The 25,411-nt window shown below is 38.0% G+C and overlaps 1 protein-coding gene across 3 annotated transcripts in view; it reads right to left on the bottom strand.

Annotated features, from left to right (window-relative positions):
- JAK2 (Janus kinase 2) overlaps positions 1 to 25,411 on the bottom strand; it is a 104,130-nt gene that overhangs the window by 18,222 nt on the left and 60,497 nt on the right. For all 3 annotated transcript variants that reach the window (XM_079791143.1, XM_079791144.1, XM_079791145.1), the window contains 9 exons: positions 18,401 to 18,722; positions 17,505 to 17,624; positions 14,669 to 14,826; positions 13,908 to 14,019; positions 11,005 to 11,191; positions 7,701 to 7,828; positions 5,370 to 5,504; positions 3,140 to 3,227; positions 221 to 348 (listed from right to left, as the gene is read on the bottom strand). In XM_079791143.1, coding sequence (XP_079647269.1) covers positions 221 to 348; positions 3,140 to 3,227; positions 5,370 to 5,504; positions 7,701 to 7,828; positions 11,005 to 11,191; positions 13,908 to 14,019; positions 14,669 to 14,826; positions 17,505 to 17,624; positions 18,401 to 18,722 — 1,378 coding nt within the window. The remainder of the gene's footprint in view (positions 1 to 220; positions 349 to 3,139; positions 3,228 to 5,369; positions 5,505 to 7,700; positions 7,829 to 11,004; positions 11,192 to 13,907; positions 14,020 to 14,668; positions 14,827 to 17,504; positions 17,625 to 18,400; positions 18,723 to 25,411) is intronic.

The raw sequence follows: 25,411 nt of genomic DNA, 5'->3' as shown, positions 1-25,411 counted from the left end.
ATGAAGAATATACTACCCTGGCTGGGTGGCTCAGTTGGTTGGAGCGTCATCCCATACACCAAAAGGTTGCAGGTTCGAGCCTCAGTCAGGCATGTATGGGAGGCAGCCAATCAATGTTTTCTCTTACATCGATGTTTTTCTCTCTTCCTCTCTCTCTCTAAAACCAATAAAATATATCCTTGGGTGATGGGTTTTTTTAAAGAATATACTAATTACTTACTAGAAAATGCATGGCCCATGCCAATTGTTTAGCCACTTCAAGTTTCCATAATATATTTATAGAATTTTTATTCTTTTTCAAATATGTATCTAGTGATCCAAATTTCACAAACTCCTGAACCAGAATATCTGCATTAAAATATAATAATGATAAGGCTCAAGTACACATACAATACAAAATATATATAATTTGAAACTTGTATAAATATATTATAGTTACCTGTGGGTATTATAGGAAAAGAGATTAAACTACATACAATCCACTAATTTAAAAAGCTAATCAGCTACACAGCATTCGGGGGGGGGGGTTAGTTTATTCACAACAGCAAGAGGTAGGAATCTAAATTTTTTATATGTAAAATATTATACATAATATGCATTACACATAGTAATAAATAATATACAGTAAAATATATTATATGTACACAATACATGCATTATATATGCACATAAACATTTTATAATTATATACATTTTACACACCCCCACACATATAAAATATTACTTCAGCACACCTCTATGTGTCATCACTGAATTATGGCTGCTTTTTAAAAACAAATAAAAATGTCTCACATTATTAATTTTTCTTCCACAAAACTATTTAGACACTCAAAACTTCCTGAATTCTTCTTCCACACACAAAAATTAATAATAATGTCTATTCTATTGGAAGTATAAAGGATCATTTGAGTTTGAACTGCATCCATTCTTTAATTTATGCTGTAAAAAAATTGTTTTGCATTGCTTTATCTTTAAAACTATTTTTTAAAAATACTATTAAGATATATTTTTCCAGACAAGCAAGTATTTGCTCTTAAAAAAAGTGCTAACTGCCATTATGAAACAGTAAAAATTACCAACCCTGTTAGTATTGACTTAGTTCCTAAAGCCAAGACAGTTTCTACATAAACGCAGGTTATTTAATAATTAACTGGGTTTAGAGATTATTTACATTCTACTAGTAATAATTTGTAATAGAGTAAGCTTAAGTTCTTGATTTCAAATTTGAACTTATTGATATTTTGTTTTTATCAAGCATAGTGTTGTTTTCAAAATTAAATAATGGAAAATTAAGATACAAAATAAAACCCACAAAAATTCAAGTAAAAAAATTGTTAACATGGCATAATGATATATATTTTTGAAGAAATTCTCATAGACTTCACATTGTTATCCATGTTAGCTCATGGCCCGGTAAGTTATTAAGTGGCTAAACTTCATACATGCCTATATTTCATATATTTGCTCTAAAAAGCATACTGTAGATCTAATCTCAAATTGTAATGCTGCTTGATTTAATATTAAAATGACTTAGTTTTCATTTGGTATGTAATAACTGTTATTGACAAAAGTTGCCTTTGGACCTTGCTGAGTAACAGAAACAAATTAAAGTTTTGCTGCCCATAGTTAATTTGGAGAACAATCCACATACCAATATTTAAAAATTGACCAGTGTTATCCCAATAAATTTAATTTTAGAAAAATGACTACAGGTAAACTTGTCAGGGAAAATATCCAGAAAAAGATCTAGTAGCTGCAATGTTGCAATGAACAAGAGCTTAATAAACCTTTTTTATGTGACATTTAAGACTTACTATTTTTCATAGATACCACATATTATCATATGTCCCCTTATTTTATGTTATATAAGGAAAAAAAAACCATTAAGTTGACATGCCATCAATTATATCACAGTTTCTTAATTTTAGATTTTTTTTAAATGAGAAGAGTACATCACAGAAACAATGAACTAAATATAAAAGCAAGTGTAAGAATTGGAATTATATGCTCTAAGTATATCCTCCCCAAGTGAAAAATTATGAGAAACTTCAATAAATAAGAGAGATAAATACAGAACCAATCTAGTTGGTGGTAAGTGGGTAGAATTCTCCACTATTGCACTTAGATTTATAGTCATTTTATTAACTCCTCTGAAATACCCGAGGAACTTCCAGAAAACAGATTTGAAAGCTATTGCCTTTGAAAATATTATCAATTTTCAAATATATGAAGCAATGTTACATGAGTGTGGATGCATATCTAATCCACATTACTAATCGAAAATGGGAATTACATAGAAAGTTTCTGAATGTAAACCTTGTGAGTTTTTATGAACAGTCTAAATTTAGACATAGAATATATCTAATATCAACATCTAATCATTTCGGTCAGTTTCATTCAAAATCAGTCTAGGCCTGGCCAGTGTGGCTCAGTTGGTTGGGCATCGTGCTGTACACTGAAAGGTTGCCGGTTCAATTCCCAGTCAGGGTTCATGCCCAAGTTTCAGGCTCGATCCCCAGCAGGGCATGTGCAGGAGGTAGCTGATCGATGTTGCGCTCTCACATAGATGTTTCTCCCTCTCTCTCCCTTAACCTCTCTCTAAAAATCAATGAACTATTTTTTAAAAATCGATCTATAATTTATATGCTTTATCTTTATAATTCCAAATAAATGGTACAGAAATGTCCAGTTATTCCATTATTATGTTAAATCAGCCATAATCTACAGGGTTGGGCAAAACTAAGTTTACAGTTGTTCATATGGAAAAATAATACAATAATTAACAAATAATATACAAGAAAGAATAAACTTCATTTAGAGCACTCACAACTGTAAATCTACTTTTGCCAACCATGTATATTATGATAAAAGATTAGTAAACATTGTTTATTATAATACTCTACTGTTTAACATAAGCCAAATTAACACTTTTCTGCATTTTAATTCCATTCATTAGTTTCCTTTTTTAGAAGGCCTAATTGAACAGTTCTACAATGTTTTGGTTTCAATAATATTTAATATTTAACTATGGTTTATACTGATACATAACTATGATCCTGAAAATGAATTTTCTATATAAAAAAAATGGATGTACTGAGAAAGGCATAACATTAACATAAAGAAGCAGAGATTTACTTACTCTCCTCTCCACAGACACATACTCCATAATTTAAAACCAGATGCTTGTGAGAAAGCTGGCTCATCATGCTTGCTGCTTCAAAGAAAGACTAAGGAAAAAAAAAACCACACAAAAAAATGCAAAATAATTATTGTTTGTGCCTATAAGTATTCACAGTTCAGAAAGATATTCTTTGGCGTAGAGAAATGCACTTTCTCCTCTTCTCTGCAGAACTACATACGTAAGGCTACCAAGTGCTTTGGTCCCCTTATATGGTCTTGCAATGCCATCAATCTTAATACTAGAGTTCACCCTGAAGAAACCCCTCAATACGGCTGGAATAGAAGATAGCAATGAAAAAGAGCAATAGTGACACAAGGCAGCATGAATGATGGAAGATAAACAGGCCTAGACTAATGACACCTAGAGTAGAAGACAGAGGTTCAAACAGAAGTAGACACCAGAGATAGTGATATGAGATTGAAGTAAATGGATGGGAGCTTCAAATAACACTTAGTAAGGAATTGGAGAGTACACCTAGAACTAATATAATGTATGGCAACTGTAATTGCAAATTTAAAATGATTTAAATTTAAAATAAAAAAATTATCTCTGCATATAAAATATCATGACAATTATGTTGAGAGGTTAGCATGGTATGAACATCACTCTAACTCAACTAAACTTGGACTAGAACTTCTGGCTATTGCTGTTGAGAATCACATTCACCAACACTGCGGTGTTCTGGATTAGAACAACTCTTTGACTTATATGTTTCACATCCTCTTCTTACTAACATCCTTTAGGATATTTTAAGCATCACAAATGTTTGGTGATGTCTTGCTATGCTAAGAACTCAGGCAAATGGCAGCTGAGTTTCTGTGGGCTTATAACTCTGTAATCCGTATTTCAACTAGAATGTTTCTTAGTACAAACTTTTTTTAAAAATTGATTTTTAGATGGAGAAGAAAAGAGAGAAAGAAACATCAATATGAGAGCAAAGCTTCAATCAGTCTCCTGCACACCCTCCACTGGGGATCAAGCCCGCAAAAGTGGTATGTGCCCCAACCAGGAACCAAATCAGCAACCCTTCGGTGCACAGGACAATGTCCAACCAACTGAGCCACACGGACCAAAGCTAAACTCTCTCTCACTTTATTTTTAAGTAGATTAAATTATGAAAGAAATCTGTGGAACCCAAAAAGCTCTGGGAACCAAGTCTGAAAACCACTGCCTTAGTATATACAGAGATGTAATGATACCCTTAACACAATGCCCAAAGTAATTAGTTTTAAAATCTATACTAATAAAAGGATAATATGCTAATTAGAGCAGATGTCTTCTGGACAAAGCCACAGTAGCTGCCCGAGGCTCAGGCAAACCATGGATGGCGGCTACCACCGCCAGGGCTGGCCCGAGGCTCAGGCAGGCCTCGGATGGCAGCAGCTGCTGCAAGGGCCCAAGCCTCAGGCAACGAGGGGACGGCCGAGGCTCAGGCAGCTGTGACGCCCCGCAGTGGCAGCAGCAGAGGTGTGATGGAGGTGTCACCTTCCTCTGATTAGCTGGTTGCCTCCTGCAGAGGGAGGCCAGACTGCAGCTTAGGGAGCAGGCCTAAGCCGTCAGTAGGACATCCCCTGAGGGCTCCCGGACTGTGAGAGGGGCTGAGACTCCACCCCCCCCAGTGCACAAATTTTCATGTATTGGGCCTCTAATGTTATTATAAAAATCCTATATAATAAAACCCTAATAAGCAAATCAACCAAAAGGCAAATGACTGGTCGCTCTGATGCACACTGACCACCAGGGGGCAGATGCTCAACGCAGGAGCTGCCCCCTGGTGGTTAGTGCACTCCCACAGGGGAATCGCCGCTCAGCCAGAAGCTGGGCTCATAGCTGGTGAGCGCAGCGGTGGGGTGCCAGGAGCCTCTCCCACCTCTGCAGCATCACTAAGGACCCCTCGGGGGATGTCCAACTGCTGGGGAGTGGGCCTAACCCGGCAGTCGGACATCCTCCGAGGGGTCCCAGACTGCGAGAGGGCACAGGCCAGGCTGAGGAACCTCCCCCCACCCCCACAGTGCACGAATGTCGTGCATCGGGCCTCTAGTATTCTATAATTTTCTATAGCCACACTAGAAGGCATCCTCAGAAAGGTCCTTGATATAAAAGCTACAAGCATGATGTGTTGTGTGCATATTAAGACCACATCTTTAAATATCATAAACTATATAAACTACATAAAGAGCATACACACCTCTGAATAGTTTCTATGTGCTTTATCCAGAACTTTTAAAAGAACTTCTGTTTCATGCAGTTGACCATAATCTCCTACTTCTCTTCTTACACCTTTAAAAATTTTTGTAAAAGTGCCTTGGCCAAGACTTTCATTCTTTAAAAGAAAGAAAGGAAAGAAAAAAATGAGTAAAGATGGATAAAGATGTGAAAATTAGGGAATATGTTCAATGACAAAGAGTAAAAAAAAAAAATCCATGAGCAAATATCTCCCAGATTTAAGACTCTGAATTATTATATTCTGCTTCCTTATACAGTAATAGAAAACAAAACAAAAAAAAGGATTAATGAGTAAAGTGTATTTTGGTTCCATCTGTTCTTAAACCCGCTGGATTGGCTATAATTATCACCTATATTTACCTACATTTATTTGTATTTACCTACATTTATTTACATGTGAAATTTTGTTGTTATTGTTGCCTTTCCTAATAGTGCAGTAGAATGGCAGTACAGTATGGTCTGTAGAGGCAGCATATCTGACTTTGTTCCATATTACCTACCATTTTCTAGTTGTTTGCCTCTGAACAGGCAATTTAATCTCTCTCTGCTGCAGCTGTCTTTTCCTCATTGGAGGAATAGGAATAACTATTTTTCCATAGATTGTTATGAGCAATAAGTGAATAAATACATGAAAGCACTTAGTATAGTCTATGACACATAGTAAATGCTCAATAATTAGCTATTATTAGTATTTCTTATACATCCTTCCAGAGTAATTGTTGAAACCCTGAACTCTGAAGCAGGGGTGCCTATGTTCAAACTGAAAGTCTACTATTATTAGTTTTATTACATTAGGTTACCTGGTGACTCTCTGCTTCCCATTATTACCTGAGGATGCATATCTTTACAATTCTTGATAATTATATCTACTGTCTCTTTATGGAATGTGGACATCAGTTGATCATTTTCTTACTCATTCTGCTCAACATGAAAAATTTTCAGATATATTTTCCAATTCACTAATTATCTTTTCAAATAAAGGTAATCTGCTTATTAACCTGTTCATTTTGTATCACTATCAATGAGTGTGATTTTTCATTTCTATATTTTTCTTCTCTAAATATTTTTGTTCTTTTTAAAAAGTGTCTTTCCCCCCATGCTTCCATTGCCTTTTATATCTTTAAAAATTAATTTTATAACCTCTTTCTAAAAGAGATTTCTTGGTCTTCTTACTCTTGATTACTCTTGGGCTATTTCCCTTTTAATTTTTTCAATTAAAAGCTCATGCTTGGCCCTAGCCAGTTTGGCCCAGTGCATAGGGTCCTGGGTTTGATTCCAGTGAGGGATGAGGGGCACATACCTCGGTTACAGGCTCCCCCGCTGCCTGTGCCCTGGGCAGGATGCATGCAGGAGGCAACCAAACGATGTGTTTCTCTCTCATGGATATTTCTGCCTTTCCCTCTCTTTTCCACTCTCTCCAAAAATCAATGGAAAAATATCCTCGGGAGGATTTAAAAAAAAAAAAAAAAAAAAGCTCATGATTGGAGTCATTTCATCAGAAGACTTCTGAGTGAGCAAGGTTAAGAATATGTTCTTCCAAAAAGATTTTGTTTCTGCTTCGGCCAAGCACTACAAGGTCTTACTAGGGGAGTATCATTTTTTATATTCATTTATTAGCCTAGATCAGGCGGGTGGTATAAAGTAACCCAAACTCAAAAGTCTAAGATTACAAATTCTCAGGAGAGACATTTTTTCCTAAGAGCCCACCTAAAACAACACTTCTCTTCCCCTTTTGCTAGTGAGTGAATTTTTCACAATCCATATATTGTTTTACTGAGAATGTATTTATTTGAAGGTCCTGGCTTTATTCAGACATGGCCCCATTTTTAACTCTTGCTCTTCTTTAGGCCTTAAGACTTGGCCCTACTTTTAGATCTTAATCTCCTTGATTAGTGAGACTAATCCCAACCCCCATCATTCTATAGCCAAACCATCAGATCTTAAGTACTACTTTATTTTCAGTTTCTTTTTAATCCCTTAAATTTCCCTTACTTTCTCTACAATTTGAGAATTAAGATATAGGTCTTTTGTAGAAGAAGATTTTTAATTTAAGATTTATAAAAAAAATTTTGAAAATCCTGTAAAAAATACAATTCCCTTCTTAAAATATTTTTATTAATTTCTCACTCAAGTTTGGTATTACACTTTCACAAGAAATAAAAATATTTAAAGTGCAAAAAAATTTTAATATAGGTTATAATAAAATACTTCCAAATGTCACATGAATGTAAGTGGGAAACATTTGTTATTTTAAAAGGACAAGAAAGACCATAATCAGCATCTAATGACTTACAAATATTAAATCTTCATTTCTGATTTTGTGAAACACCATTTGGTTCACATTATTATGTCTCTGTAATGTTGGTGAGGTTGGTACATCAGAAACACTATTTGTTCTAAATACTAGAAGGTTTGATTTATCTGTAAAAGAAATAATGAAAAACATATATAATCAAAACATGCTGAGGACATAAAGTTCTCCAAAGGGGTAAAATAAAATGTGTTCTAAATATAAGAAATTCTTTATAACTTTGACTGTTCATTTTTTTCCATAGAAAATTACTTTAGCAGTTTATTCACTGAACTTTAATGTACCTTAACCAGTTATTTCAAATATTCAAAATTATTCACTTCCATAGCTAATATAAATTTTCAGGAATTTTAATAATTTTTAATAATCATTATTTCACGAGATTTCCAATCTTACTATTTTTATTTTAAAAGTATAACAAATTAGAGACACAACCAAGATGGCGGCATAGGTAAACACCTGAACTTGCTGCCGGGCACAACCACATCAAAACTACAACTAAAAGACAAAATGGATATCATCCAGAACCATGGGGAGGCTGGCTGAGTGGAAATTCTACAACTAGAAGGAAAGAGAAAAGTGCATTGAGTCCGGTAGGAGGTGTGGAGCAAACAGCAATGACTGACCATCAGCCCTGCCCTGAAGAGGCCCTCAGGTCTCTGTGTCCTGCAGCACCATACAGGAACAATGGTCGCTGCAAGCACCTGTAAAAAGTACAATTATAAGTGTCCACCTCAGGGGTGCAGAAGTGAAGTGTGGAGGTACGGAGGCATGCACCAAAGGGGCTGGCAACTGGGTACGCTGTTGTCTTTTTCAATCGGGAGGGAGATACAAGCTCCCGACTGCTCTGAACTCCAGTTCCTGGCGAGACTCTGGGGACCCAGACTCATACAGAGAGAAACTGGACTCTCTGGCATCAGGCCGGAACACGAGGGCGGCTTTCTCTCAGAGGTGCTTGCAGCGACCATTGTTCCTGTATGGTGCTGCAGGACAAAGAGACCCAAGGGCCTCTTCAGGGCAGGGCTGATGGTCAGCCATTGCTGTTTGCTCCGCCCTGGTGATTCCCTGATACCCCACCCCAGCCAATTTACAACCCCACCCAAACTGTGCACAAAGGCTTTTGCATATGAATGGCCTGGCCTTTTGCAATCTAAAACCTAACAAACTGCAGCTGGGTCAGAGAGCCCCAGAGCTTCCAAAAAAAAGGCCCAAGACTGGACAGCAGCTTGCATTGCTTCACAGCTGGGCCTCATCTGGGCACCTCCAAACCCCAAACAAAGAGAAGGAAACTGCAGATCTCTTTGTAGCTCCTGCTGGGTGGCCTCAGGCAGTGGCTGACTCTTCACCTCTTTGGAGATCCAAGAGCCAGTGTATCCAGTGGTCAGAGTGAGACCATCCAGATTACAACGCTACACATCCATTAAGAGACACACTCAGGGGGCAGACTCAGTGAGCGCCAAAGCCCCACTGAAGCAAGTCTTGCCCCATAAGGGTGTCTCCAGCACAGAAGTTCTCCCATTGTAGACACAGCTGATCCTCATAGCCAATTGGCCTGGAGGTCAATTCCTCCCAGTGATACCAACAGCAATCAAGGCTTAACTACAGCAAGACTGTGCACACAGCCCACAAAGGGGTGCACCAAGAGTGTCCACCTCAGGTAATTAGAGAGGCTGAGCCACTGGGCCCTATAGGACACCTAGCACACAAAGCTATGCTATCAACACAGGGAAGCAGCCAAAATGCAGAGACAAAGAAACAGGTCACAAATGAAAGAAATGGAGGAAAGCAAATGACTGGATAGAGTTCAAAACCACGGTTATAAGGTTACTCAAGAATCTTCTAGAAACCTCCGAGAAATTTAGTGAGACCCTCAAGGATATGAAAAAGGACCAACTAGAAATTAAGCATACACTGACTGAAATAAAGATTAATATACAGAGATCCAACAGCAGACTAAAGGATCCCAAGAATCAAGTCAAAGATTTGAAATATGAAGAATCAAAAAACACCCAACTGGAAAAGCAAAAAGAAAAAGGAATCCAAAAATATGAAGATACTGCAAGGAGCCTCTGGGACAACTTCAAGTGTACCAACATCCAAATTATATGGGTGCCAGAAGAAGAGAGAGAGCAAGATATTGAAAACCTATTTGAAGAAATAATGACAGAAAACTTCCCCTACCTGGTGAAAGAAATAGACTTACAAGTTCAAGAAGCGCACAGAACCCCAAACAAAAGGAATCCAAAGAGGACCACACCAAGACACATCATAATTAAAATGCCAAGGGCAAAAGACAAAGAGAGAATATTAAAAGCAGCAAGAGAAAAACAGTTACCTACAAGGGAGCACCCATATGATTGTCAGCTGATTTCTCAACAGAAAGTATGCAGGCCAGAAGGGTGTGGCAAGAAATATTCAAAGTGATGAATAGCAAGAACCTACAACCAAGATTACTCTACCCAGCAAAGCTATCATTCAGAATTGAAGGTCAGATAAAGAGCTTCACAGATAAGAAAAAGCTAAAGGAGTTCATCACCACCAAACCAGTATTATATGAAATGCTGAAGGGTATTCTTTAAGAAGAGGAAGAAGAAGAAAAAGGTAAAGATAAAAATTATGAACAACAAAGTGACAACAAATACATATCTATCAACAAGTGAACCTAAAAATCAAGTGAATAAAAAATCTGATGAACAGAATAAACTGGTGAATATAATAGAATCAGGGGCATAGAAAGGGAGTGGACTGACAATTCTTGAGGGGGAGTGGGTGTGGGGGGTGCGGGAAGAGACTGGACAAAAATCATACACCTAAGGACGAGGACAGTGGGGAGGGGTAAAGGCAGGGGGTGGGGTGGGAACCGGGTGGAGGAGAGCTATGGGGGGGAAAAGAGGAACAACTGTAATAATCTGAACAATAAAGATTTATTTAAAAAATACATATATAAGAAATTAAAATTCTAAGAGTATGAAAGCTTTTACTTACAACCACATATGAGAATTTGGTAGTGAGGTCTTTCACTTCCATTAATAAATGACTGATTTATACGGAGCATTATTATTTTTAATATCATTTTAGAATTATAGAACGTCATGTCACTTCTAGAAAACCTAAACCAAACTGAACAATCCTACTTAAGGATATATTTATAAAGAATAAGAAATAATTAATCTGTTTATGGAGCTGCTTCTTTCATCTTTCTTTTAAATCAATATACTAAAGATATCACTCAATATATACACAAGTCATGACCCATATTTTTAAAATAACTAGAAAATTATTTTACCTTTTGGCTTTGGAGGACAGCATTTTGTAAACTGGAAAATTATATTGTCTGAGCGAACAGTTTCCATCTGGTAGCAATTCAAAAGATCTTTAAGATTATTGAAGTTCTTCTTAGTCCCACTGAGGTTGAATTCTCCATTCTCACTTTTTGTAATCAAACAGTGCTTATATTCAATGACATTATCACGCTATATAAGTTTAATTATAAAGAGAGGGAGGGAAAATCAAAATGGACATCATAGTGATTACTGTTACAAAGTGTATTTCACAAAAATAACCAACAAAATATTTAAACATTTGAATCATGAATCCTAGAATGGTACCAGTGTAGGGTAATAGAGGTGCTTGATTCTTCAAAAAGAACTATATTGTATAGGCCAGTGGTCAGCAAACCGCAGCTCGCGAGCCACATGTGGCTCTTTGGCCCCTTGAATGTGGCTCTTCCACAAAATACCACGTGCGGGCACGCACATACAGTGCAATTGAAACTTTGTGGCCCATGCGCAGAAGTCGGTTTTCGGCTCTCAAAAGGAATTTCAATCGTTGTACTGTTAATATTTGGCTCTTTTGACTAATGATTTTGCTGACCACTGGTCTAGGCTAAAGAAATGACTTAAGAGTTTATTTTTTAAAAAGCAATGATAATTAACAATAATAATGCCATCCTTAACAGTTTTCCATCACTTATAAGATAAAGTCTATAACCAATTTAGTGTATAAGGTGTTCCTTGAGCAGGATTCTGCCTCCATCTCCAATCTCAACTTCTGCCAATTACAAAATACAGCCTATGTTCTAGCTATATTGTGACTCAAAAAATTCCAAGCAAGTGCCATGCTATTTCATGATAACTGTACATGCTCTCTACCTATGAATGTACATGTTTTCTTTCTGAGCCATGGACTTTTATTCATTCCTAAAACTTAGTTCCTAAATACCACTTCCTGTGAGGTCCTCCATATAACTCTCACCACATTCCACAAGCAAAGGTCATTACCCATTCCACTGTGCCACTACTGTATTTGTATAATTGTCTCCAATATGGGAATGTTAATATTTTTCAGTTTTTCAATGTCTGTCCTATGTGCTTGTTCATTACAAGCTTGTTCATTCATCTATTTTTTGAGCGGCTTCTTAATAAGCATATCAACCTATTTAGGACCATTTGTATAAACTCAACTAAATACTTCAAGGTCAATCTCAAATCCTTCCTACTCCAAAAGATATTTCTTCACTGTATTTTCTGTTATTGTCTATGCCTATCCTATATAATAAAGAGCTAATATGCTTATTAGACCAAACAGAACGACCATCCGGACATCCTTCCGGACGACCGCCTGGACAACTGTCCAGATGACCTTCCAGAAGAAGCCGGGGCTGTGAGGGCCAGCAGAGGCTGTGAGGGCCTGTGAGGGGCAGCCGAGGCTGCGAGGGGCTGCGAGGGCCGAGCCGCTTGCACGAATTTCGTGCATCAGGTCTCTAGTACTGAATAATTACAATGCTCAATTTAGTAAATTTTTTGTATTCTTTTTTTCCCAAAAGACAAACTTCTTCAAACAGGGCTATGTAACATACACTTCCTAATACATAACAATATATTCATTTTGATTTGGTAATTGAATATAAAGAGCTATTATAATTACAGTGAGAAAATATTGAGAAATTAGGATAGAGCATTTTACAATGCTAAAGTTATAGAGTAACCTACCTTCTGTTTTTATGGACAATAAATCCACTCTGCATATGCTAAATATAAGATAACTGTATTTTATAAAACTTAAAATAACTGAATAATAAAATCCTTACTGTCTACATTTTTAAAAAACAAGATAAATTTTGGAAGCTAATATAAAGTTTTTCAAGATTTATACCATGAAACTGCCTTATAAGTGATACTCTTTTTAGATAATTTTGGATTGTAAACAATCTTAGATGACATCCAAATAAGCTGCATTAAGAGTGAGGTTTCATTGGTTAGAGCATTGTCCTGATATGCCAAGGTTGCAAGTTCAATCCCTGGTCAGGGCACATATAAGAATCGACCAATGATGCATATATAAGTGGAACAACAAGTTGATGTTTCTCTCTTTTTAAAATCAATCAATAATTAAATAATTTTAAAATGTTTTTTAAAAATGAGGTTTCATTGTAGTTTTATGCTTAAAACATACATTGTAGATTGTTATTCTTAAAAGAGGTTAGCCCTGGCTGGGTGGCTCATTTGACTGAAGCATTTTATATCAAACGGTTGCGGGTTTGATTCCCAGTCAGGGCACATACCTAGGTTGCAGGTTCAATCCCTGGTGGGGCGCGTAAGGGAGGCAATCAATCAATGTTTCTCTCTCTCATTGATGTCTCTCTCTCTCTCTCTCTCTCTCTCTCTCTCTCTCTCTCTCTCTCTCAAATCAATAAAAAAAACATCCTCAAGTAAGGATTTTTTTAAAAAGGAAAAAACCCCACCACTAGTTAAAAGTTCAACAATGTTTGTTTCTTTGTTATTACCTTATTTCACTCAAATATTATAACCACTACTAGTAAAAGGAAAGTTTACTTCTGCTTTATTGTGTTCTATATGTTTTGGTAAAGATTTGCATTTTTCTGAAAAAAGAGACTTTAAGAGAATTGATGCAATATGACACTCAAACACCAAAAAATACAGTAAAATAAATTCTACATTAAAAGACAGAAGGACATTATAAATCATTTTATATTTTTATATTAATCCTAGGAATTCTAATTTATTATACATGCAGGACCCCTGAGGTAAATTAAATATTATTATGCTAGCTATATCCAGAGCTATAATTCAGAGTATTAAAAAGGAAATACATATGGTACCTAAACATGAAGGGGAAATTATAGAGACTAAATAAAGATGTTACTGTTAATGAATGTGATATACTAACCTCAACAGCAAAAGTCAAAAAATATTTATTAAACTCCTTAGGACTGCATCGAAGTACATAAAGTCCAGTCTGATTACCTGCTTTCTTCAGTTTACTTATGGCAAAATCCATTCTAAAGGTAAAGAAGTAATGTGAATGATAACATAGCAAGATGTCATCTAAAAGATCAAAAGTAAAATCTAAAACTCAAAAATTTTAGAAGTCTCTTCTACTTTATAAGTTTATCAATAATCTTGTAAGGAAAAATATTAAGTTCAAACCAATTCAAGGGACAATTACATTGCTTTAAAAACAAATCAATGGCATTAGAGGACACACAAAATCACAAAGAACAATTCATTCATTTGAATTTTCTGCCTTCTGATTGCAAATTTAGTATTTTAAAAGCAATACCCTCATAAAACTTCATTTATGCAAACAATATATCATAAACACTTATGTCTCTTCTACCATAGCAATTTCTAATATAAAAATTTATGTGTATTATTATATTTAATATAATCCAAAGTCTAATAGAAGACCCATTGCAAGTAACAAAGACTACTGATTTTTAAAATCTGCTATATGTTTTACTGAAGCTGCATGTCTTGAAAGAAAAGTCCAAGTGTAATCTACATGAAAGCATGAATCATCTATCACTATCTAGTAACACACCTAGGCAACTCTCTCTCTCTCTTACTCTCTCAAAATCAATGGGAAAATATCCACAGGTGAAGATTAACAACAACAACAAAAATTTACTTTTAAACTGTTTTACTTACGAAATTGGGCCATGACAGTTGCTTTGTAAATTTTCAAGCACCACTGGAGATGCTACTTCTTTACAGAGGTAATGGTGTGCATCTGCAGTTAATCTATAATATCCATCAATTAATGACACAAAAGACAAAGCCTCCTTTAATGAACTAAGTTCAATTTCCTAAGCAGAGAAAAGAAAAGAAGTATCATTTAAAAAGTCAACTGCATGCTACATATTGAAAATTCTCTTTGCCCCATGTTGTTAGATTAATTCTTCTAAATTTTTTTCCACATTGCACAAATGTCTTTTATGGTCCAATTTGAATTATAAATTATTCTGTCTAATATTTAAGACCCTCTTGAATATGGGCTTATCATGCCTTTCCAGTTAGAGTTCACTCTACATCCATAATTTTACTATATTTTCACCATTAGAAAAATGCAAGTTATCTCAATTAGAAATCTATCTAGTCCAATATAAAAGTTTGTATTATTTAGAAATAATGATTTATTTTTACATATCAAATATACACTGCTAAGTTAAAGTACTTATGCTATAAGCGAAAATGTATATAATATAAACTAAAATCCAACCTAATAAAAGGGTAATATGCAAATAACCATCACTCCGCTACGCCCACAATTGGTCCGGTGGGAGGCTGGGGGGCGGGACTCGGGGTGGCCTATCCAGCCGTTGAGAGGCGCGGGGGGTGGGACTTGCGAGTCCCGCCCCCCGCGCCTCTCAACGGCCGGATTGGCCGCCACTGAGGGGGGACCAATGGGGCCGAGGGGGTACCAATGGGGCCGGCGGGAGGCGCGGTGGGAGCGGCGGCGCCCAGTCCCACCCCTCAGCGTTCGTGGGTCGGAGCGGCGGCGCCCGGGTCCCTCCTATCACTGAGGGACCTGGGCGGTGGCGGCGCCCCAATCGCGGATGGCGGCGTGGGGCCCAGCAGCTCCCGCCCCACGCTGCCGCTGCCGCCGCCGCTGCTGTGGTCCAAGCCCCCACCCTGAAAGAAGGCGGAAGGAAAACTGGTGCCAGTAGCCAGGTGAAGGAAGGTCTATTGCACGATTCTTCGTGCAAAGGGCCTCTAGTCTTATATAATCTAGTAGGGAGTAGGTGCACACTATTAATCATATTTTTATCTAAGAACAGGAAAGCTTGCTGACTGAGTTACAAGTTAATTATAATTTTGGTAATATAAACCTGAACTGGCCAGAGAGGTACATACAGATACTTAAGTTAAATAAACAAATAACACTAATATGACATTTAAGCCAGAAAGTTAAATATCTGAGTTGAAAAGAAGACAGAGCCAGATAAATAAGACATTTAAGAGCAGAGTATAAAAGAGTGTATTTCTTTTTTATAGAGGAGGGGCATGTAATAGAAACAGAATCATAGTTGTTTAGTAACTACTCACCATAAAAAAAAAAAGAAGGATTTTCTTACAGACCCTGGGAAACTGAAGAATGTGTTACAAGAAGAACAGGCCTGGGAGATAAGGCATCCCAGAGCCCAGATCAAGGATAGAACCTATCTGAAGGGAGGCAGCATTCAGGGCTAATCTTTACAAGGAGAAGGAAAGAGGGCAGTTCCTGGGAACTCACTAACTGAAGATTTTCCCCACCCACTAATCCTACAGAAGCGTTTGTTTGAAATGAAATGCCAGAGAGCAGGATATTCAGGATGACCTGCTGCTTTCTCAATATTGCTGGCATTATTGGAATAAACACTCATATATGATTCAATCTTGTCTCTGCTTAATTTGGCTCAAGTAGTGACAGTCGGCCTTGAACCCACTTAGTGTCTAGTTACATTTCATTTCAATTAAAATAAGTGGGATTTTTGAAGATATTTAATAAAAGAGAAAGGGTTAAATCTTTTATATATTTTTTTATTGATTTTTTACAGAGAGGAAGGGAGAGGGATAGATAGAGAGTTAGAAACATCGATGAGAGAGAATCATCGATCAGCTGCCTCCTGCACACCCCCCACTGGGGAAGTGCCCGCAACCAAGGTACATGCCCTTGACCGGAATCGAACCTGGGACCTTCCAGTCCACAGGCCGACGCTCTATCCACTGAGCCAAACCGGTTTCGGCGGCAAAGGGTTAAATCTTTTAGAATCAATCATGTTTTACATCTTGGGCAGGGCTGACATTTTGCTATATAAATTCTTGGTATTATTGTTTTGATTTCTTTCTCTCCTTTAATTAGGCAGTATGACTGGTATTATTCACAGATCTATTGGTAAAAAGAAAAAAGATGATAATCAGGAATAAGAACTACAACAGGGCCCTAGCCAGTTTGGCTCAGTGGATAGAGCATTAGTTTGCGGACCAAAGGGGCCCGGGTTCGATTCTGGTCAAGGGCACGTACCTCGGTTGCAGGTACCTCGGTTGCAGGCTCCTCCCCAGCCCCAGCCCTAGTCAGGGCTCATGCAGGAGGCAACCAATTGATGAGTTTCTCTCACATCAATGTTTCTCTCTGTCTTCCCCTCTCATTTCCACTCTCCCTGAAAATCAATGGAAAAATATCCTCGGGTGAGGATTAACAAAACAAACAAACAAACAAAAGAACCACAGGGAATTAGTGCAACCCAGAGTGGGAAGAAAAAGTAGCTAATGCTTTACTAATCATAAAAATGAGTGAAAAACACATTAATGTACAAGAAACTATGGGAAGATAGTTTCGGTAGTGATACAAAAAGCTAGATGTAATAAAAAAGCTGACTAAACTGATATTTAGAGCTATATTTAAAACTATAATAAAATTTTTACAAGATACCTTGGATATTAAAAATAAATACTTCTAAAAACTGTATAACATAACCATTATTTAGTTATAAAGCAAACTTACCAGATTTTTACCATCTTGCTTATGGATAGTTACAATTCTGCTTTCATTTGAGCCTTCTTGGCTTGCCTGCTTAATACTGACATCAATAATATCGGGAAAGTCACAATATAACTGTAAATCCTATAATTAAGAGTATTTGAAATTAAAAACAGAATCTATGGAGCCATTTTAAAATAAGACTTATGAATGATATAACATTCATTAACAAATTCTTTAAGATAAAAAAGTATTGATAGCAATAGGTAAGTATTAAATGGGATTCTCTCCCCCAATATTCACCCTAGACTACACTGTATCTTGCTCTTAAAAATGAGAGCATCAAAGGGTGCCAGGAATCTTAAGTGTGCTCTAGTACTCTTCAATCCAATCAATAGTAATAGCAACAATTGCCAGAAAATTAAAAGTTTACCACAGAATGAAGACTAGAATATTTTTAAATCTCTAATAATAATCTAAGAACAGATACAAACAAATTTAAAACTTATAATACAATCCTAAAACATACTAAATTATCATACATCATCATAAAATTAATTAAAATTAATCTTTTCTAGGATATTAAATTTTGATTATGCCTCCTATATCAGTAATAGTAAAAGAAAAAATATTTTTAAACAATAGTAAAAGAAATAAAGATGCAAAACTACCTTAAAAATAACTTTATGCCATTTCTGAAACTATAAGAATACCATTACTAATTATTTTGTCATAAAGAATTAAATAAAAAACATTTAAGAGCAATCAGAAAAGATCTATAGATATAACCTCTACACTTACAATTCTATCAATGGGAGAAGAAAAGTACAAGACCATGTTTGAAATGACTAACATTACTTTACTTCTATTGCCATTCTACTTAAACTAACAAAGAATGAGAACATATCATTAAGAATTACCTGTTCTGTCAGTGTTTCACTTTCTTTACGTTTCCCTCTTGACCACTGAATTCCACCGTTTCCAGTTATTATAATGGTTGCAAAAACCTCCTCACCTGAAGGACCTCTTCCAGGTTCTTTTACTTCAAATTGCTCTGTGTAGAAGGCAGACTGAAGAGCTTCCAGATTTATAAGATACTTAAGTTTCAAGTTTCTGGCAGTGGCTTTGCAATGGCTGAATTGCTCAATAAATCTGCGAAATCGGTACCTTATTCGCTTTCTTGTCAAAATATGATAGTCTTGGATCTTTGCTCGAATACATTTTGGTAGGAATGTCTTATAGCTAGGCATAAAGAACACACACAGTGAAACAAAACATTTGTAATATAAATCTAAAACAAAAGTAAAAGAGAACTTACCACCTTTTTCCATGGTAAGTGCTATAAGAACACAAGTGGAGAAAGGTGACATAGTTACCACTGAAAAGAAGTAAGAAATGGTGGACCTTGAAAATGACTTCAGGTTTTCTCACTGCGCAGAATATAGTCAATAATGTATAGTTTGGTAAACGTTATTTTTATAGGCCAGCTTTAATAACTCCTAATAATTCTTTTGCAATCAAACAATTTCATTTGGACTCTTTTGTACTTCCTTCTCGATGTAAAATATCCTAAAGAAAGCAGGTAACTTATTTCCCTCCTGCTCAAATATCTGACAAATAATTAACATTTTATTTCTGCAAAAACAACTATATTAAATTTCCATGCCTTTCACATATGCTAATCCTTCTTCTCATCACTCAGCCCCTAAAAGGTTAGCTCTCATTCATTGTACAAGACTCAGCTCAAGCATCATCAAATCCAGGAAACCTTCAGAACCTCTAGATGCAGCCTGATTTGTCTGATAGTATTCTGTACACTGCTCCATAACATCATTTATCACACTATACTGTACACAGCTGGTGATGGAGTGGCTTATGCTAACAGCTTATTATTACACTATAGCAGTGAGCTTGGTGTGTCAAACTTTGCCAAAAAACTGAGCATAACTCGGGTAGTGTGTCACTTTGAGGAAAAAACATTATTTTGCAAATGTTTCATCCTCAGGAGCAGCAAATGTTTTATCCGCGGCATGCGGCTGCTTCAGCGGCTGAGGGTCATCAGAAATGGCTACGTGTGTCAGTGCTGACACGCATGTCATAGGTTCACCATCACTGCACTATAGGAATTATTTTGAGCTGACTTTTAAACAGCCATCATTAAAATTTAAGTTATAAAAACTTACAACTGAATAAATTAAAATATAGATAAATAGAGGCCCAGTGCACAAAATTTGTGCACGGGGGTGGGGGGGGGGGGCGAGGTCCCCTAAGCCCAGCCTGCACCCTCTCCAATCCAGGACTTCTCGGGGGATGTCCAACTGCCGGTGGACAGACATCCCTCTCACAATCTGGGACTGCTGGCTTCTAACTGCTCACCTGCCTGCCTGTCTGATCGCCCCTAACTGCCCCCACTGCCAGCCTGATCACCCCTAACCGCCTCTGCCTGCCAACCTGGTCGCCCCCAACTGCTCTCCCCTGCCAGCCTGGTCGCTCCAAACTGCCCACCCCTGCTGGGTCATCCCCAACTGCCCTGCCTGCTGGCCTGGTCACCCCATGCAGCCTGCTGTTCAGTCATTTGGTCGTCCCTCACTAATCCCCTTGCCAGCCTGGTCACCCCATGCAACCTGCTGATCAGTCGTTTGGTCATCCCTCACTAACCCCCCTGCTGGCCTTGTTGCCCCACACAGCCTGCTGTTTGGTCTTACTGTTACTGTGACAGTGTCCCGGACAATTTGCACATTCCTCTATTATGAGTATAGATAAGTACTCAAAACATATTACTTCCTAATTATTTTACATTTAAATTTTTATTTTCTATTTTAGTACTATCTATGCTTTTGAGGTTATGAATGTCTATCATATATGAGTGGTGAAAAGGGTTTGCTACTGCTCATCTCTTTCCAATTCAGTGGTGTCAAGTTGATAGCTTGAGATTGGCCATGAAGGGAGTATCCATGGATATCAGCAAAAATTACAAGCCAGACCTTCCCTGCCACCTCTCTGAGAACAGGTTGTTAAACATTTACCAGTTTACCACTTCTTACTCCCTATTCCCCCTGATTCCTCCTCCTTCCCCCCTCCCACACACACACACTTTCTCCACGGTAAGTCCCTGAAGGAAATCCCTGTTTTGTAAACAGCCAGCGCTGCTGGAGAAAGTCATTTGACAGGGTATATGTGCTGCATTGTAAATTCATAATCACCTATTTTAAATAGGTTTTCATCACTTCCATCACTTTTATGACATTTCTCTGTTCAACTAATTTCCCAAGTCCCACACCATGCCAAACCTTCTCCAATTTCTTCAAACCTCCTCCCTCAAACTTCAGCTACATCCCTCCTCACTTTCAGCTGATGACTTCATCTCTTTCTTTAAAAAAAAAAATAATTTTTTTAAAGCACCTCTAAGCAGAGTTCTCTCAATATCCTGCTGGCAGCCTATATACATCTGCACTCAGTCTCTCCTCCTTTCCACCTACTACAATGAATGAGGTAGGTATAAACCTGCTAGCTAAAGCCATTTCTTTAACATGTATTCCCTATATCCTGTCTTCCTCCAATAGACATCTGCTTTCTGGGGACTTTTACTCTACTTATTATTTCTCTTCTATCCACATGTTTTGAAAATACTAATCTTCTTCCCATCCTAAATGTAAAATCTCTTTATCCTACATCCTCTCCAGCTACAGCATATCTGGCCTTTTTTGGAAAGCATTTAAAACCATTTTTCTTTTCCTGCCTTCCATTTACTTCTCAACTTACTCAAATGTGGCTTCTGCTCCATAATCCCATAGAAACTGCTCTTACTAAAATAAAAATAAATAAAAACTTCCATGTTGCTAAAAACTCAAATTCTATAGTTTGTCTTGTAATTTTTTCAGCAGCATCCAACACTATTAATCATGCTCTCCTTGAAATTTTTTCCCCTTAGCTTTCCTGATTTTATTACCATCTCTTTGGCTGTTCCTTTTTAATCTTCTTTAAAGGAACATTCCCTTTTGCCTAGTGCAGTGATGGGTAGGTAACCTTTTGAGCTTGGTGTGTCAAACTTTGTCAAAAAACTGAGCATAACTCGGGTAGTGTGTCACTTTGAGGAAAAAACATTATTTCGCAAATGTTTCATCCTCAGGAGCAGCAAATGTTTCATCCTCGGCATGCGGCCGCCTCAGCGGCCACGTGTCATCAGAACTGGCTACGCGTGTCAGTGCTGACACGCATGTCATAGGTTCGCCATCACTGGCCTAGTGATTAAATGTTGACATTCCTCAAGACTTAATTATGGGCCCTCTTCTTATTTTTACACATTGTCTTCCTTCTAGATACTCTATATGCAAATCATTTGATATTTCCATCTAAATATCTAAACTCCAGACTCTTATCTTCCACAATCAAGTCAATCTACTTGATTGTGGAAGATAAGTTAATTTGGATAGCCCCAAAGCTCCTGAAACAATGTGTCAAAGCAAACTCATGAGTCTCCCTAAAGTCCTCCTAAGATCCTCTTACAACATTCTTTTTTTTTTTTTAATATATTTTATTGATATTTTACAGAGAGGAAGGGAGAAGGATAGAGAGCTAGAAACATCGATGAGAGAGAAACATCGATCAGCTGCCTCCTGCACACCCACTTCTGGGGATGTGCCCGCAACCAAGGTACATGCCCTTAACCGGAATCGAACCCGGGACCTTTCAGTCCGCAGGCTGACGCTCTATCCACTGAGCCACACCGGTTTCGGCCTTACAACATTCTCTATTTGAGTAAACAGCACTACAATTCAGCTACTTCTGCAAGTCCCAGGAATCACCCTTTATACCACCTTCTCCCTCAACCCCCATTATTCAATCCATCACTACAGTCCCTGGCCTATATCTTTTACATATTTCTCTTATTTGCCCATTTTTCTTATTACTAAACCATTCAACTGCATCTCCTGGAGGAACTACAGCAATGACCTTACTTTGTTTGACTCTCATTTCCATTTACACTTATGCCCCTCTGTTTTCTACACTGGAGTCATGGGGAGCTTTTAACACCACAAATCGAATAATGTCACCATTGCTTAATAACCTTGCATGGTTTCTTAGTGTTCTTAACCTTGACCACATGACTCTAAGGTTCTACATGGTCAAACTCCTGCCTCATCTCTTACTAACTCTGAGCTCTGCCTGACTCTCTTCAGTCTTCCTATGCTCCCTTCTGCTACGAGGCCTTTTCCATCACTCACTTCTTTCCATCCATTAAATTCTACTCATTTGTCAGACCTTAAAAGTCACATTCTGTTCCTTTCATAGCAACTACATATCTGTAAGTAAAGAAATATATAAAATTTTAAAGTTTATACAACAAATAGGAGAGCCTCAGTAAGTTTAGAAAACACTGAAAAAAAGATTTAAAATACAATCAGAATGCAAATTCCAATGCCTACTTTATATATTTTTGTAAAAAAAAAAAAGTTACCAAGAGCCTTATTAAATGTGGAATACGATTTACATAAACATCAATGACTACTTCATTCAATAAGGCTTTGAAAAACTAATTTGAAGATGAAAAAGAGGAGTTTAAGATAACATCATACAGCAAGGCTTTCCACTTTGATTCCTAGAATTAAGGACCAGACATATATACCTTTTGGGAATACCACAGGAGTATGTAGTTCTTGAATATGATGAATACACTTCATGTCATGCTATCAGAACCAGATTTGTCAGAAACACTAAAATATTTCAAGAGACACAAATTGTTTTCTCTTGGAGCATAAAAACATTTTTTCTGATACTTCTCTTATATTGAGTTTTTTATAGAATCCTAAAATTAAGGCTCTGAAATAAAGCTGTGCCTTAGGAACTATATTTTGTACTATAAATGAAATCTTCATCTTACTGTTAAAGTTGAAGTAGGCCACTGGAAATTCTAGAATTTGCTTATTTAGAAAGCGAGTTTAATGATATGAGGTATGTACCTTCTTGCTATGTAAGTGTTCTTGGCCCTGACCTAGTGTTTGCAAATTCAACAGACTCCCTTTTAAACTCCCTCCATTCTCGAGTTCTCTTCTTCCTACCCTTTAGCAAATGTAAGATTTTAAAGAGCAGGTGAAGAATGAAAACAGAAAAATCTTATTTCCTTCACTTTCTATACTCCAACACCTAAGCCAAAATATCCAATTAGGGATTGACATACAAAAAATTAAGTATCGCCCAGCCGGTGTGGCTCAGTGATTGAGCGTGAACCCATGAAACATGAAGTCATCTGCATGTGCATCTTGATCCCAGGTCAAGGCACATGTCCAGGTTTGCAGGCTCAATCTCCAATAGGAGACATGTGGGAGGCAGCCAATCAATGATTCTCTCTCGTCATTGATATTTCTATCTCTCCCTCTCCCTTCCTCTCTGAAAACAATAAAAAAATAAAAATTAAGTATCACCCTGGCCAGTGTGCTTAGTGGTTAGAGTGTTGGCCTGTGCACCAAAAGGTGAAGAGTTTGTTTCCCCATCAAGGGCACATACCTGGGTTGCAGGTTCAATCCCCAGCCGGGTCAGGGCATGTGCGGGAGGGAACCAATCGATGTGTCTCTCTCACATCAATGTTTCTCTTTTTTTTTTTTAATTTCTTTATTGATTAAGGTGTCACATATTTGTCCTCATCCCCCCATTCCCATCCCACACCCCTCCCCATGGATGCCCCAACCCCCTGTTGAACTTAACCATTGGTTAGGCTCATATGCATGCACACAAGATCTTTGGTTGATCTCTCCCCCCTCCCCCCACCCTCCCCTATCCTCCCTCTGAGGCCCGATAGTCCGATCGATGCCTCCTTGTTTCTGGTTCTGTTCTTGTTCATCAGTCTATGTTGTTCATCATTTCCCCTAGATGAGCGAGATCATGTGTCACTAGAGATATACTTATTAGAATTGAATGTGAGATGAGCAATAATAGTTATGCTGACAGGCAAATGAATCAGTCTGTAGTGAGTTTCTTTCTGGACCAACAGTTCTTTTGAGACCCAATATCAATGTCCACCAGTTCCTTATGAGTACATGTCGGCACTGACCCCTCAGCTCTGGATGATGGACAAATGGTGGTAATGCAGGTCCGACTCCCTCTGGTTTGGTCTCGGCCGGACCCAGGGGCACGGCTTCACCCGGATTCAGGGGCCCACGGCCTCACCCGGACCATCAATGTTTCTCTCTCTCCTCTCTCTTCTCGCTCTCTCTTCCTCTCCCTCCCCCCTTCCTTCCACTCTCTCTGAAAATCAATGGAAAAAATATCATTGGGTGAGGATTAACAATAACAAACAACTAAGTATCTAACACATACAGATGCACAAACACATGCAGGTGCATACGCACACAGAGGCATGTGCTGACAGATACAGACATACCTAATGCACAGGCACAGATACAAAGAAGTGCACCTTACATGGATTTTTTTTTTTAAGTCTGGGAGAGGATATGTATTTAGTTATACTAATCAGAGTTCCATACTCTACTGGATATTTCTGGGAACAAAGCAGCTTATTTATTTAACTAGAGGCCCAATGCACGAAATTTGTGCAAATGCCTTGGCCCTGGCCCCCGCCTGCCGCGGCCGGGGCCTCTGCCACCTCTGCCTCAGCCCCGCCCACTGCGGCTTTGTTCGGAAGGAAGGACATCCGGTCTAATTAGCATATTACCCTTTTATTATAGACTAGAGGCCTGGTGCACAAAATTCGTGCACAGGGAGGGTTGTCCCTCAGCCCAGCCTGCACCCTCTCCATTCTGGGACCCCTCGAGGGATGTTCAACTGCCCGTTTACAGGGATCGGGCCATGTTGGTGTGGCCAGCCTGGGTGAGGGGTTGAGGGCTGTTTGCAGGCTGGCCACACCCCCTTCAGGGTGGTGGTCCCCACTGGGGTGCCTGGCCACACCCCCAGCGGGGACCCTCACCCCATGGGGG

The sequence above is a fragment of the Cnephaeus nilssonii genome (genome assembly GCF_951640355.1).
Source record: "Cnephaeus nilssonii genome assembly, chromosome: 14".
NCBI lineage: Eukaryota > Metazoa > Chordata > Mammalia > Chiroptera > Vespertilionidae > Cnephaeus > Cnephaeus nilssonii.
Note: the sequence above shows the minus strand (reverse complement) of the source record. Positions and strands in the feature narration are given on the sequence as shown.